At 41.5% G+C, this 14,321-nt stretch overlaps 1 protein-coding gene across 1 annotated transcript in view; it reads right to left on the reverse strand.

Annotated features, from left to right (window-relative positions):
* Positions 1-14,321, reverse strand: part of card11 (caspase recruitment domain family, member 11) — a 91,868-nt gene that overhangs the window by 12,845 nt on the left and 64,702 nt on the right. The window contains exons 25-34 of the mRNA XM_034191349.1: positions 13,876-14,079; positions 3,891-4,047; positions 3,563-3,757; positions 3,245-3,400; positions 3,080-3,149; positions 2,801-2,970; positions 2,584-2,690; positions 1,770-1,810; positions 1,513-1,630; positions 1,189-1,390 (exon numbers count right to left, since the gene is read on the reverse strand). Of these exons, the coding sequence (XP_034047240.1) occupies positions 1,189-1,390; positions 1,513-1,630; positions 1,770-1,810; positions 2,584-2,690; positions 2,801-2,970; positions 3,080-3,149; positions 3,245-3,400; positions 3,563-3,757; positions 3,891-4,047; positions 13,876-14,079 (1,420 nt within the window). The remainder of the gene's footprint in view (positions 1-1,188; positions 1,391-1,512; positions 1,631-1,769; positions 1,811-2,583; positions 2,691-2,800; positions 2,971-3,079; positions 3,150-3,244; positions 3,401-3,562; positions 3,758-3,890; positions 4,048-13,875; positions 14,080-14,321) is intronic.

Consider the following 14,321-nt stretch of genomic DNA (forward strand, 5'->3'; position numbering starts at 1 on the left):
ATATATGTGAGGAATTTCTCATGATGTAGTTTGAGACTGATCTAATGAGGATGCCGCTTACAATCGAGAAAAAAGGGAAACTGGTGGAATTCTACTTGGAGGCCAAATCGATTGTGCAAACCCAGTGACAATACCAATGTCATTTTGCAGTTAGCAAAGCTCCAGACAGAAAGACAATATAGGATTGTAAAGAAGTTTCAAACTGGTAGAACTGTTCACAGTGTTAACAAAGGGAGATCTGGCCTAACCAGAGGAGCGGTGCACATATTGAGCACATGTTGTGAATGCCAAAACTCTTATAAACTGAGGTGCAATTAGAAATGAACAACAGAGATAAAATTCCCTGAGATATGCTTCAAGATGACATATGACAGATATCAGTATCCAAAAGTGTATTGATTTTCTATGGCTTTATTTTTGGGGCACTTTTTTGGGGCAACCTGTACACATATCACCTGATCGCTTTACCACTTCTGCATGAACCTGTCTGGTCAGCAGGGCGACCGCCTGTCCGCTATACAGTTGATGTCCAGAGAGAAAGAGAGAAGGTGCGAGTGCAACGGGGGAGGAATCCAACCCATGAACTGACATGTAATGAGTTCATGGGTTGGATGTCATTCAACATCCAGCAGTGGGACACAGCAGGTCTTCAGATGTGTGGATTACAGTGCTCGCTCTGTCACGCTCCTCCTCTTACTTGCCTTCCACCCAGACCTCGGGTGGCACATACGGCACTGGAGGTGCATTCTGCATGTTCCTGCTGCTTTCTGTCAGCATTGTGGGGTTTTGTGCTGTGTTCTTTTTTTTCTTTGTCTTTTTATTTTATTTTGTTTTTATTTTTTCATGTTTCATGCTGTGTTGTGTCCACATTCGACCTGCACTCTGGGTAGTCGACTTGATTCAGGAGCTGCTGCACTCCGAATGTGCATGAACCATTCGAGCTGGCTTCGTTCCACATTCTGGGTATTCATACGCCATTTGTACACGCTGTACGAATGTCTGTCCTGCATGAATGTGGCTCAAATTCTGGCTGTTTTTCCATTCGCCTGATTCATACAGCATTTGCGCTCATTCATACTCTAGTGTGACGGGCCCTCAGCTTTGATTTGTAGAGAGATCTGTGCAGACCAAAGCAGCACACAGACAGATCTGAACCTTCATCACTTCATCCCAGTGAAAGTCACATACCAACAGGAGGTGGTGTCCCTCTCGTAGCCCCGCCTTCTCAGCTGCAGAGCCTGACTGGACACACGAGATGAAAATGCCACTGTCGTTGCCGCCAACCAGAGTGACGTCCTTCAGCAAGTTGTCACCTGAAAAAGTCAGGACCTGCACTTGTTTGAGGGAGGAGCTGATCCTAGAAAAGGACGAAAGGGACGGGCGGAAGGGCCTGCACACAGACACACGTACGTCAACCCCCGCCATCACTCGCACAAACGAGATCAGTAAATAAAGACTGTGGAAGGAGTTTTTAAGCATCTACGATTTGCAGAAATGTAGGTGTATTCGTACCTCTCCAGAGAGAGCTTCCTGAAAATATTATTGACCTGCTCCAGATCATAAGTGTCCATCCCTTCTGACTGATGGGAGGAAGAAGATGAATGGACAGACGGAGGGCCATGCTCGTCTTCTGTACACACGAAGGGATAGAACATGATGAGAGCAAAGAGATGTTAAAGAGAAGATAGCTGTTGGCATCAGGATCAAAAACATCAGTTGCACATTTCTGCAAAATGTGAAAAAGATGTTCAGTGCATTTTTTATTTTACCAAATTCCATCTCCATGTAGTCACTGTCAAAGTCCAAAAGGCTGAAAGAGAGCACACACATCACAGTATTCTGAAGCCATTAATACAAACCATCCACTGATTATCCAGTAAGTGAGTTCTTATGACTTTATGCAACATGTGCACAAGTTAGAGCAGACAAAACTTCACAACCTCTGGCGACCCCCTAGGGGGAATTGAACCCCATATTAAGACCCAAGGATCTAATCTGTTTTGCATACAAAATGTTTCTAACAACCTCCGTGTTGATAATGTTTCAATCTGTTTGAAGAAACGTTTTTGGTTGTAAAACCGTCTTAGCTTGCTAACATTAGTGCTTTGCAGTGACGCATCACTTTTTCACAGCAAAGGCCTGCCACTGCTTTGATGCTAACATAGATGGATGGTGATCACTTTCTAAAATTCTGATGTCTTGTGGGCCCCACGTTTAGCCTGTACAATGGTGTCTTGATCGACTGATCACATTTTATGACAGTGCAGATGGACAGATGGATTCAATTTCAATTTATTGAATTTATACAGCACCAAATCACAACACAGCTGCCTCAAGACGCTTCACACAAGTAAGGTCTAACCTTACCAACCCCTAGAGCATGCACACAGGCAACAGTGGTAAGGAAAAACTCCCCTCTGGTGATCTGAGGAAGAAACCTCAAGCAGACCAGACTCACAGGGGTGACCCATTGCTTAGGCCATTCTAACAGTTACAAAGTTTTTACAAAGGTGAATAAACATAAAACAGGATCTTGAATCTTGTTGAGATGATGTTTATAATGTGAAATGAGGCTGTGACTACCTGGATGGGTGGAAGTCATGTTCCTTCTCCCTCTCTCGGCGGTACAGTGAACCTATCTCTGGTGGCTCAGGAAGTATGGACAGGATGCTGTCATTACGGCAGCGCAGCTTTTTAAAGGTGAAAAATGCATTAGGTCAACCATTCCCAGTGTTAGAACCATTTAATTACGATGGCAAAGACATCATAATGTCATAATAGTAACCCACTGAGACCTCACCATATTTGGCCTGTTGGGCTGCTCTGATATGGTGAAGGGGGGTGGGGGGTTGGAGGTGAGTGGACAGTTCAGGGAGTTGAGGGCACTCAAAACCGGAGGGCGGGAGTTGCTGGTTCTGTTTGAGTTTGGCATCTGAACGTGTAAAGAGTCTACTCCATTGGAGGATTGCACTGAAAGTCAAAGTGGAGAAAGTTGAAAAGCTTGCTAATTTAGGATTAAAAACACTTGCATAATGTTATAGTGAAATATAAGATTAAATATGTGAATAAACTGTATTACCAGGAGGCTGAGTGGGCTCTGAATTAACCGGCATCTCTTTGGGTACAGAGACTGGAGACTTAACTCTGTTCTGTAAAACACAGTAAAAAATAAATGTCTTTCCATTGAACATGACAAATATATTACTTAAAACCTCTTTTGATGCAGAAGTAACCATGAGCTGACCGCTGGTTTGATGTTTGGTCTCCGTACAAGGCGGGGTTTTTCAGGTGGGCACTTCTCCTCTGGTGACTCATCGCTGGACCATTCTGATTGGCCCTGGAGAGGTTTAAAGTCCTCTCCCGGAGAGATGATGGCTGGAGGCAGGTCCCTCGGCAGACTCTGAATCAGGAAATTGAATTTGTAGTTTCATCCACATTAATACCAAAATGCAATCAACTATTTCCCACTGCTCTTTGCAGTATATGCACACAATTAAAATGAGGCTGATCACGTAACCTGTGTGAACAGAGCAACATGCAGAAAGGATCAAACGTATCTAACCGAATCCAGAAAATTGTCCTTGGATAGCCGTTGTAGGCGAGACTCCAGGGTCAACAGCTTGGCTTCTTTGCGCGCAATTTCGATTTGGAGCTCATCACTCTTCTCCTCCAGCTCTCTGATCTGTTTGCGGTATTTGTCTTTGTCAATTAGGCTCTGGGAGAACTGGTGCTGGGCCTCATCTCTCGCTCGAAACGCCTGTGGAGATAATGGAGTGGAAACAACACAAGAGGAAACAAAACGTGTGAACATATCATTCCACCGCGTCACAAATATAGAACAGCACATCATCTTTTTCTCTCTGTGTGTGTGTGTGTGTGTGTGTTTGCACCTGGTCCCGCTCCTTCTCCACCTCTTCAAGCTGGATCATGAGGGTGTCCATGCGGTTGCGATACATCTCACAGTCTTTTTGTAGTGTGGAGCACTTCAGCTCCAGATCCTCCTTCTCCTCCAAGTACTGCAGATGAGCAGAGGAGGTTTTTATAATTCTATAATGTGAGAATCTTTTGTGTGTGTGTGTATAGTGTTCATTGGATAGAGCTGGTTTTTTCTATTCAGTAAAGGTGAGAATTGTGTCATTTTCTTAAAATATGATATGGTTTTGTGCAGTGGTGGGCACAGTTCCGATAATCCGATAACTATCAAAGATAATGTTTTCATTATCAGATTATCTTTTTAGATAACTTTAAAAACCATTACCGGACTAATTATCTTGCAATAAATTTTTGTCCGATAATTTTTAGATCGCTCGCTTGTTTTGTTTATTCCACTACTCATCCAATGTGTTTGGGCCAATTACCACCAAACTTGCTGTGTGTGTGTAGGACGACCAAAGATTTGCCCTCAAGGAGCTTGTTTTGGAAAAGGTTAAGGTCATTGGGATCAAAGGTAAAAAAAATTTGGCGTTCTCTGTTTATTCCGCTACTTCTTCCAGGTCCTTTGGCTGATTTCTATCAAATTTTGCATAATAACCCTCTGGAGTCCAGGGTATAATTGGTCATTTTTTTACTACTTTTGGTTTTACCTTTATAAATTACCTTTAAAAAGTGTTTACCCTGGCTTTGTTGGTGTCATTTTTTTTCAGCACAACCTCACCTGTGTGACATTACAGTTTTGCATTCATTCTGACTTACTGTATTAACACAGTGAACCTAAAATCACATAAAAAACATAAAATCCAAGTAGAAAAAAGTTAGTTCTTTTTACTGTGAAAAGCACAAATTTGTTTAACGAACCATTTTCATAACTTAAAATGTAAATATAAATTGTAAATTTCAAAAACATATGTACAAATGTAGCAAAAAAACAAAGTTAAATACAACTATTTACATAAATGCACAAAATGCTTCAGGCATTTTTTGTACAATTATTACAAAACAGTGAGATTTCACAATAAGATTTAGAATTTCAAAAACATATGTACAAATCTAGTGCAAGAAATGCTAATGCTAAACTATTTAGAAAACAATCGGATGTCACAATAAGATTTAGAATGTTAATATAAATGGTAAATTTCAAAAACATATGTACATTGTAGTGCAGGACATGCTAAACTATGTGTGAAATAGTCAGATGTCACAATAAGATTTAGAATGTAAATATAAATTGTACATTTCAAAAATATATAGTGCAGGAAATGCTAATGCTAAACTATTTAGAAAACAATCAGATATAATAAGATTTAGAATGTAATATAAGTGGTAAATTTCAAAAACATATGTACAATGTAATGCAGGACATGCTAAATTATTTGTGCCACTCAAAAAACAATTCCTGTCCAACACAACACAGAGGGGCACATCGCAGTCCTGACACTTCCACGGTGTGTCACTCCTCTTGTTGCCCATGTGAAGGACCCGTTGGCACCTCAGTCTGCCTTTTGTGGCCTTTTGGCAAGGATCTGTGCCTGTCATAATTGGCACAGGAATGCGGTTCTAACTCCTGTTCTGTGGGACACCTGTTTTGTCTGTGCCACACAGTTGACACACACCAGCTCCACCATAAAGTCCTCATGGGCTGCACTTGTTTGACACTGCTGATCTCACGATGCAAGATGAATGCATTTGTGGTTGAAATGTCAAGGAATTGCAGCAACACTGTCCTGTATCAGTGTGCAGTTTTCCAATGGGTGGAGTAGTACTGGATGAGCTGGTCAGCGAGGTCGACTCCACCCATGTTTTTATTATAAGCCAACACTGGGGTAGGACAGGGAATGTCTTTCACCGTCCAGCGTTCATCCTTCGCATCCTTCACCCTTCTCTGCAGTGTCTCACCCGAAAACGCATGATGGATGGTGGAGCTCGCAGACACCTCCCGTGTGTCCATCCACTTTACAAACACCAGAGGCCCCTCTCTTATCCATCTTGTAGATCCTCTTTCAGATTTTTTGTGAGAGCATTCGCCCTCCCTCTGGGGCATCCTCGTCTGTTCTCCTTGTACGTGCCACATGCCCCAAACTTCATGTTAGCCAGGTCATGAACAGTTTGGGACTCGTGTAAAAATTGTCCATGTAAATGTGGTACCCAGTACCAAGCAAGGATGGCTGGATCGGGTTCATGACCACATTGTATGACAGCCCATGCTCACTTGTGGTCACAGTCTTGCCAGTGTAAATGGTGAACTTGAGTGTGTCGCCATTACATGAAACAGCCAACACAAAAAGTTTCATGCCCCATTTTGTTGGCTTATCCTTCAAATATTGAGTCATTCCAGTTTTTGCCTTCGTCGCTACCATCCTTTCATTCACTACCAGCTCCCTCCTCGGGTGGTAATAAGCCTGACAGGCACTGAGGATGTCATCATAAAGAGGCCTGACTCAAAACAGTTTGTCATGACCTGGTGTTCCCTTTTTTCTATCATTTTCTACATCCTCATCTGGATCACTTAGGTGGATGTTCCAGAATATCGATCTAAAGCTGTCTCTGGACATTACTTTCACTGGAAAGGGCACAGACAAAATATGACTTTGTTTCCAGTAGTCCTGGAGACTTGGCAGTGACACCAACAACATGTATATTAGAAGTCCAAAAAATTTGTACAGATCTTCCATTTCAATGTCTGTCAGTTTTTTTTTCCCTAAAACCTTGTTTTTGCAGCAATTTCATTGGTGTTGGTGCATATTGTTCTAATTGTGTCAGTTGCAAAAAACAAAAGAAAAAGGTCTTTTGGACTTTGGGTGGAAAGTATATCAACCTGGACTCCTGGTGTCCTCCGAGGCTGAAATATGCTTATTGCTGGACCTTTGTCTGCATCCTCCTCCATGTTCCAGCAGTCAACGCTGGGGCATGTCTCTGCTGCGCGTCTGAGTGGACATCTGGATCTGGAAACAGAAGCGCGCGCTCCGATCCTCTGTTCAGATCTCCATGCGCATGTTGGTGGATCCACCTGCTTTGGTTGCTCCTCCAGACCACAAGAGGGATCATCTCTTTCATGACCAGAATCCTCACTGTCTGTTTCAGACTCTGACGAGGCACTGCGCGCTCTGTCTTCCTCCAGTTCAAAAAATAACTGAAGCACTTGCTTCACATTCATAAAATGCCTCATTTTTGCCAAAAAAAAAAACCCCAAACAACAACAAAACACTAACCACACATGCTTCCTACCAGTAACAAAGAGAAAACACACACACAATCAGACCCGCGTGGCATGAGTGGGCTGTGATCAAACACATGTAGGGTGAGTGAACACACGTGGGGTTAGTGACTTCTGATTGGTGGAAAATTCAGGAGTCAACCAATGAGGAAGAAGGAGTCATATTTCTTCACACCACTGTTGCTGCTGCAGTAGAGAAGGAAATGATCCTTTTGGTTGTGTGTGTGTACATAAATGCACAGCGAAAAATGACAATAATATTCACGAAAACACATGGCGTAAAAAATACTCATGAGTCAAGTTATACTAGGCCTATTAACAAAATTTTAAAAGTGCTATAAAGGTTGAAGTCTCCACATTCAACATGCATTTAAAGAGAGCCTCAGAGTGCAGCAGATTGAGTTACGTCTGCTTAATTAGGTCATGTGACTTTTTAACGTGATGGCATGTCCATCGACTCCAGAGGGTTAATGAAGGCTGGCCATGAAATTACTGCTAAAAAAAAAGTTGTCAAGCAGCTTGATTTTCAATCTGATTTAACCAAATGTGGCACACACTTATGTGGATTCCCAAAATGCCCTGGCAAAGTCAGCAGAGGTCAATAACTTGGGTGAAAATCAAGGTCATTGGGGTCAAATCCCAGATTGCTGTAGCCACTGCTGTCAATACCCACAGCTACTAATTACATAGTATATTCACCTTAAGAAAAACAGGAGGAAGAGGAACAGAAGCGTGACAGAGAGAAAAGACAAAGTTGCACAAAAGCAGTAGTTGAGGTGGTTTCTGCAAAGGATGTTTGTTTCACACATGGTCTCTTGAGTATTATGTTCTCTGTTGTGTTTCTTGGGTGTGTTTCTACTTTGTGTGGCTGCATCAGACCATATTACAGTTGTTGCCTGCCAAAGTCACACAGTTTCTACACATTCACCAGTATTGTATATCCTCAGTACTGAGTAGCTATGTAGGAGTAGAGAAAGGTTAGGGATGTGCATGTGAATGAGTGGATTCACTTTTGAATTGCAATTTAAAAGGGCTTTATTACAACAAGCAGCAGTGATCTTGGTGGTCACCAGGTCTAGGCTCTGTAAATAATGATAATCATCCATTTCTGTACCTGCTTGCTCCAATTAAACGGGGGCTAGAGCCTATCCCAGCAGTCATAGGGCAAGAGGCGGGGTGCATCCTGCACAGGACACGGGTCTATTGCAGAGCCACACAGACAGACAAACACCCTCACTCTCTTACACCAACGGGCCATTTTAAAGCATACATGCCTGGAAGTCAGAGGAAGCTGGAGAACCCATGCGAACATGCAAACTCCGCACAGAAAGGCCAAGGCGGGAAGCAATCCTGAGTCCTTCTTGCTGTGAGGCAACAGTGCTAACCACTAAGCCACCATGCCGCCCAATAACAATCATAATAATAATAATAATAATAATAAATAATAATAAAACCTGAACAACCAACTTATTTTGGGCTGCACGTGCCACACGTGTTAAGAGGGACTGAAGGATGAAGTGTCTGTTTCAACCACATTAATGCAAAATCCTTTTAGTGGGGTTGTGAGGAGTTAAATAACACCTGTTATTTGAGTTGATGAATGTAACCAAGGTTTACTGTGCAGAAAATGAGCTTTCCACAATGACAACATACACCTGCTCATAATCCATCAATCAATCCATCAACCCGCAGATGGCAGACACATCTATGTGGTATTTCATTAAGTTGGTTTTTTGATTGATCTGTTCTGATTCAGGAGTTAACCAGATTTTAATAGGTTGTGTCTTCTTTAGTGCCTATTTGCTGTGGCAGACTAAGTATTATTTAATTTAGGTAAACTGAAATCTTTAAATTGACCGTAGGTGTGGTGTGAGTGTTTGTTGTCTACAGTATACAACCCCTGGCAAAAATTATGGAATCACCGGCCATCGGGTAGGATGTTCATTCAGTTGTTTAATTTTGTAGAAAAAAAGCAGATCACCAGACATGACACAAAACTAAAGTCATTTCAAATGCCACTTTCTGGCTTTAAGAAACACTATAAGAAATCAAGAAAAAAAGATTGTGGCAGTCAGTAACGGTTACTTTTTTAGGACCAAGCAGTAGGAAAAAAATATGGAATCACTCAATCTGAGGAAACAATTATGGAATCAGCTGTAAATTTTCATCCCCCAAAACTAACACCTGCATCATATCAGATCTGCTCGTTAGTCTGCATCTAAAAAGGATGTGAACACACATTGGAGAGCTGTTGCACCAAGTGGACTGACATGAACTCATGGCTCCAAATGCGAGATGTCAATTGAAACAAGGAGAGGGATTATCAAACTCTTAAAAGAGAGTAAATCATCACGCAATGTTTGCAAAAGATGTGGTTGTGTCACAGTCAGCTGTGTCTAAACTCTTGGACCAAAATACAAACAACATGGAAGGTTGTTTAAAGGCCAACATACTGGTAGACAAGGAAGACATCAAAGCGTCAAGACCTTTGTTTCAATTGACATCTCTCGTGTTGGAGCCATGACTCATGTCAGTCCACTTGGTGCAACAGCTCTCCAAGTGTGTTCACTCCTTTTTAGATGCAGACTAATGAGCAGATCTGATATGATGCAGGTGTTAGTTTTGGGGATGAAAATTTACTAGGGTGATTCCATAATTTTTCCTCAGAATTGAGTGATGCCATATTTGTTTTCCTCTGTTTGGTCTAAAAAAAGTAACCGTTTACTGACTGCCACAATCTTTTTTTCTTGATTTCTTATAGTGTTTCTTAAAGCCAGGAAGTTGCCATTTGAAAATGACTTTAGTTTTGTGTCATGTCTGTGATCTGCTTTTGTTTCTACAAAATTAAACAACTGAATGAACATCCTCTGAGGCCGGTGATTCCATAATTTTTTGCCAGGGGTTGTATGTGGCCTTGCACCAGACTGGTGTGCTGTCCAGATTGTACCCCACCTCACGCCCAGTGACTGATGGATAGCCTCCAGCCCCACCCCCCCGTGACCCTTAATTGGAGTAAGCAGAGATAAAAAATGGTATGGATGGATGTTTTTGGAGTTATCATGTTAACAACCTGGGCAGGATTGAGATGGACTCATTCATTTATCAGTCTGTTGACTCACTGCACTTTACAGGCTATTCCTAGCTTGCCTGGGAATATCATAACGATGCGGGTGGCTGTTTTGCAGAACTGGAGCTCAACAACAGGTGCATTTAACCCGACATCATCATGCATGTTCCATGTGAACTGCCCACAGCAAGTGCACAGGTATCAAAGTGATTTGTTGCTACATATGAAAATACAAGGAGGATAATCATTTGATTGATCTGTGAACTAGACAAAAAAAAAAAAAAAAAAAAAAAAATCAACTGCAGCCTGATCTCTCATGAGCCTGAGTTTTACATTTGGGATGTGACACCAAGCAGCTGGCATAAGCTTTTTTTGTGCTTGGGCAATAAACTGCAGCTTTTGAATGGATCAACAAGCAGCTGTAGACAGCTAGAAGGACTGTGTATTACATCTGGTGCATAGTGGAATTGTATCATAAGTGTTTCTGTGTATTACTGTACACTCCATGAAGCAGAAGTTTGGTCCCTTTACTGCAGTGAGCCTGCTTATTGTGTATTGGTGTCCCTATACACTCCGACACCTTTGTGAGACTATTCGATTTTTGAGTGTGTGCACATCCTTTCCTGCTTATGAAGAGATTATCTGGCACTGCTGTGAAAGTGTTTTTTCTAAATCTCCCTTGAGCCTGTGCACGTTCTCACAGTGCACCATATGGTGGCTTCAAAAATATGTCTATACCAGGGTACACATAACTGGTACTCATGGTGCTCGTTGTGTGCGAATACCATGAGCACAGCAGAGGGAAACACTTTTCCTACAACCAGTCATTGCTTTCCTCTTATGAAGCGCTTCCCTCGTGTTTTCTGCTGTGCATCATTTTTTTTTTTTAGCATGCACAGCACCATGAGTACCAGTTATGTGCATGCCGGTCTATATCAATATCAACTCCCAGGTATTAGAAATGTATAAAGGACAAGGAAAGCGCATTTACTAAGAAAAACTGCAGACACGGCTCACTCCATGTATGAGAGTTTATGATGTTTTCAGTCAATAATAATTAAAAAAGCCCTACTTTATATTTTAACAGAAGATTGAACACAGTTGACTACAAACATAGGCTGCTTACAGGGGTGTAGCAACCTTATGCCAAGCCCCCCCCCCACTCCACCTCTCCAACTACTAGTACAACACACAAACAAACTGAAGTGCAGACTTTGGACAAAAAGAACAATTCTAACTGGATTTTCTGTTGTGGCATGGGGGTCAGTTGTGTCATTGTGTCTAAAACTCTTGTGAATAACATCTAGGTTTTTTAGATGTTGTTATTGTGTTTGTTTATGTTATTTACAATGGGAATTGCCTTGAGCCACGATCTCATCCTGGTCTTGTCATTATGGGGGAAATTGAAGTATGCTTTCTTCACTCCATGTTTATTGTCTCCTTGATTTGGGCAGCACGGTGGCTTAGTGGTCAGCACCATTGCCTTGCAGCAAGGTCATGGGTTCGATTCCCACCTTTCTGTGTGGAGTTTGTGTGTTCTTCCCATGTTTGCATGGGTGTGCTCTGATTTCCTCCCACATTTAAAGACATGCAGGTTCAGTGAACTGGAAACTTTATAATTGTCCAGGTCTCCCTTGCAAAGAAGTCTTGATCGCTTGACTTTTTGACCAGAGGATCCTTGGGTCAAATCCCAGCCTGGAAAATCACTAAGGGCCCTTGAGCAAGGTCCTTAATCTCCTAGTTGCTCCCGGTGTGTAGTGAGTACCTTGTGTGGCAGCACCCTGACATCGGGGTGAATGTGAGGCATTATGTGTAAAGCGCTTTGAGAGTCTGATGCAGATGGAAAAGCGCTATATAAATGCACTCCATTTAGCATTCTTCAGTGTGGACTTGAAAGTCTCTACAGAATCTGACTGTTTTATTGATGCAGGGAGACTATTCCACAAAGCATATATATAATTTATAAAATTATCTTCCTTAGACTCAAACTGAAAGTAAATCTCTACAACTTGATGTAAATTAATTAAAAATATAAAAGCCAAGGTGATGGGTTGCATAAGTAATCAGCCCCTTTGGTATACTCATCATCATCATTCCACTCATCTTCAACCGCTATTCTGGTTCGGGTCGCGGGGGGCAACAGCTCCAGCAAGGGGACCCCAGACTTCCCTTTCTCGTGCCGTGCTGTGGAGGGTTTTCTTTCACCAAAACATTAAATCTAGGTTTGGACCTCAGATGTACCTTTTGGCAGATTGTAGCTGAACTTTCAGGTCTTCTTTTTAATAAAATCCTCCTCTATACCACTTCATCATGAAGCTGTTATAACTGGAGATACAAAATCCAAAACATGCACTATGCACAATTTCTCCAATCACAGCCACAGAAGCCTATAACTTCTTCTGGGTTGTCTGGGTGTCTTGGTGGCTTTCCTCACTCTTCTCCTTGCACAGTCACTCAGTTTTTGAGAACTGTCTACTCCACACAGATTAACCATAGAGTGCCATAGTTTGTATTTCTTCATAAGTGATGTAAATAAAGTTCAAGACATATTCAGTGACTTGGAAATGTTCATGTATCCATCCCCTGACTTGTCTGAAGAAAACTGGCAATTAAACTGGTTATTTACAAGTATTATACCAAAGGAGCTGATTACTTATGCAACCCATCATCTTGGCTTTTATATTTTTAATTAATTTATTTCAAGTTGTACAGATTTACTTTCAGTTTTAGTCTACGGAAGATAATTTAGAAACTTTTATATTGAGAAGCCTGATTTACGTTTTGCATTTGAAATGCCATAAACAAATTAAAATGCATGAAATACTGAAATACCAAGGGGTATTATAAGGGTATATATATATATATATATATATATATATATATATATATATATATATATATATATGAGATGTCTGAAATTCGGTTTGCGTTCATGAAGTTCCACATAGGTTGAAGGTAGCAGACACAGAATACTTAGAATATTTGTTTTAAGTGTTTATGCTCATGCATGCAGTCTCTTATGTTATGAAAGGCATAAAATTTACATTTTGGTAGTTAATGTCATTTGAAATTGTCGTTGTGGTTTCTCCATGTTGTTTTGATTGCAGATTGCAACAGATATGGGATACGTCAGCAGGGTGAACGAAGGGCTCATTCTAAACTTATGAAAAAACCCCGCATCAATTCAGTATTGCAGTGTGCTAATTAGTAGATGTTATGACTGCTATTTTCCATTTCGACGAAGAAACAACTGCAAATTCCTACACACTGTATCTTTAAAGCACACCGTGTAAATGCTGATTTGAATCGTTTTTCACAAGCGTGAAATCATAACGTTAGCCACTAGAGAACACTGTAATGTAGGTTAGAGGAATTAGACTGAAGTCAGTCGCTTTAACACATTTTTAAAGCAGAGCACAGAGAGATTACAGAGAACAAGCCTTTGTAGGCATCAAGACTGTTTTATTTCTCTAAATTCAAGAAAAGGTGCACATTTACATTAAATATAGAAAAGACATTTATCATATTGTATCTACATGTATGTGTTCTCTGATCATAAATGTAGGGGGAGCACATAGTACTTAGTTATTCTGTGTTTTTCTAGATGTGCAGCACTTGTTTTGGTTCAAGCACAGACTGCTGCAGCATGCCGGTCTACAGGAGGTCCTGCTCCAACCCACACAGTCTTCTTTCTGCTCCTCCAGGATTCGGTCTTTGACGACCTTGATGAGATCTTCTGTTCCCGCCCAGGCCTCGGGCTCCAAGCTGGCATAGAGGCAGGGAATGGCTTCCAGTTCCTTCTCTTTGGCCCCGGCACAACTTCACAAACTCCTCCTCTGACTCCACGCGCAGCGGCAGCTTCCTGTGTGGACAGGAAACAGGAAGGAAGCAGTGAGTGCTGTAATATTGGGTACCTGGTGAGATCCTGTTGACAGACTACAGCAGTGATCTGCAGGCTTTGTTGTATTTGTCAGAAGTTTACAGTGAAAAATAATGTGTTCACATACTGGATGACCTGATTAACAGAGACATCCATCAAAACACCAGGATATATTGGAACCAAAAAAAACAAAATCTACCTTTTTTAACTCCATATTTAGCAGA

The sequence above is a fragment of the Thalassophryne amazonica genome, chromosome 16 (assembly GCF_902500255.1).
Source record: "Thalassophryne amazonica chromosome 16, fThaAma1.1, whole genome shotgun sequence".
Classification (NCBI taxonomy): domain Eukaryota; kingdom Metazoa; phylum Chordata; class Actinopteri; order Batrachoidiformes; family Batrachoididae; genus Thalassophryne; species Thalassophryne amazonica.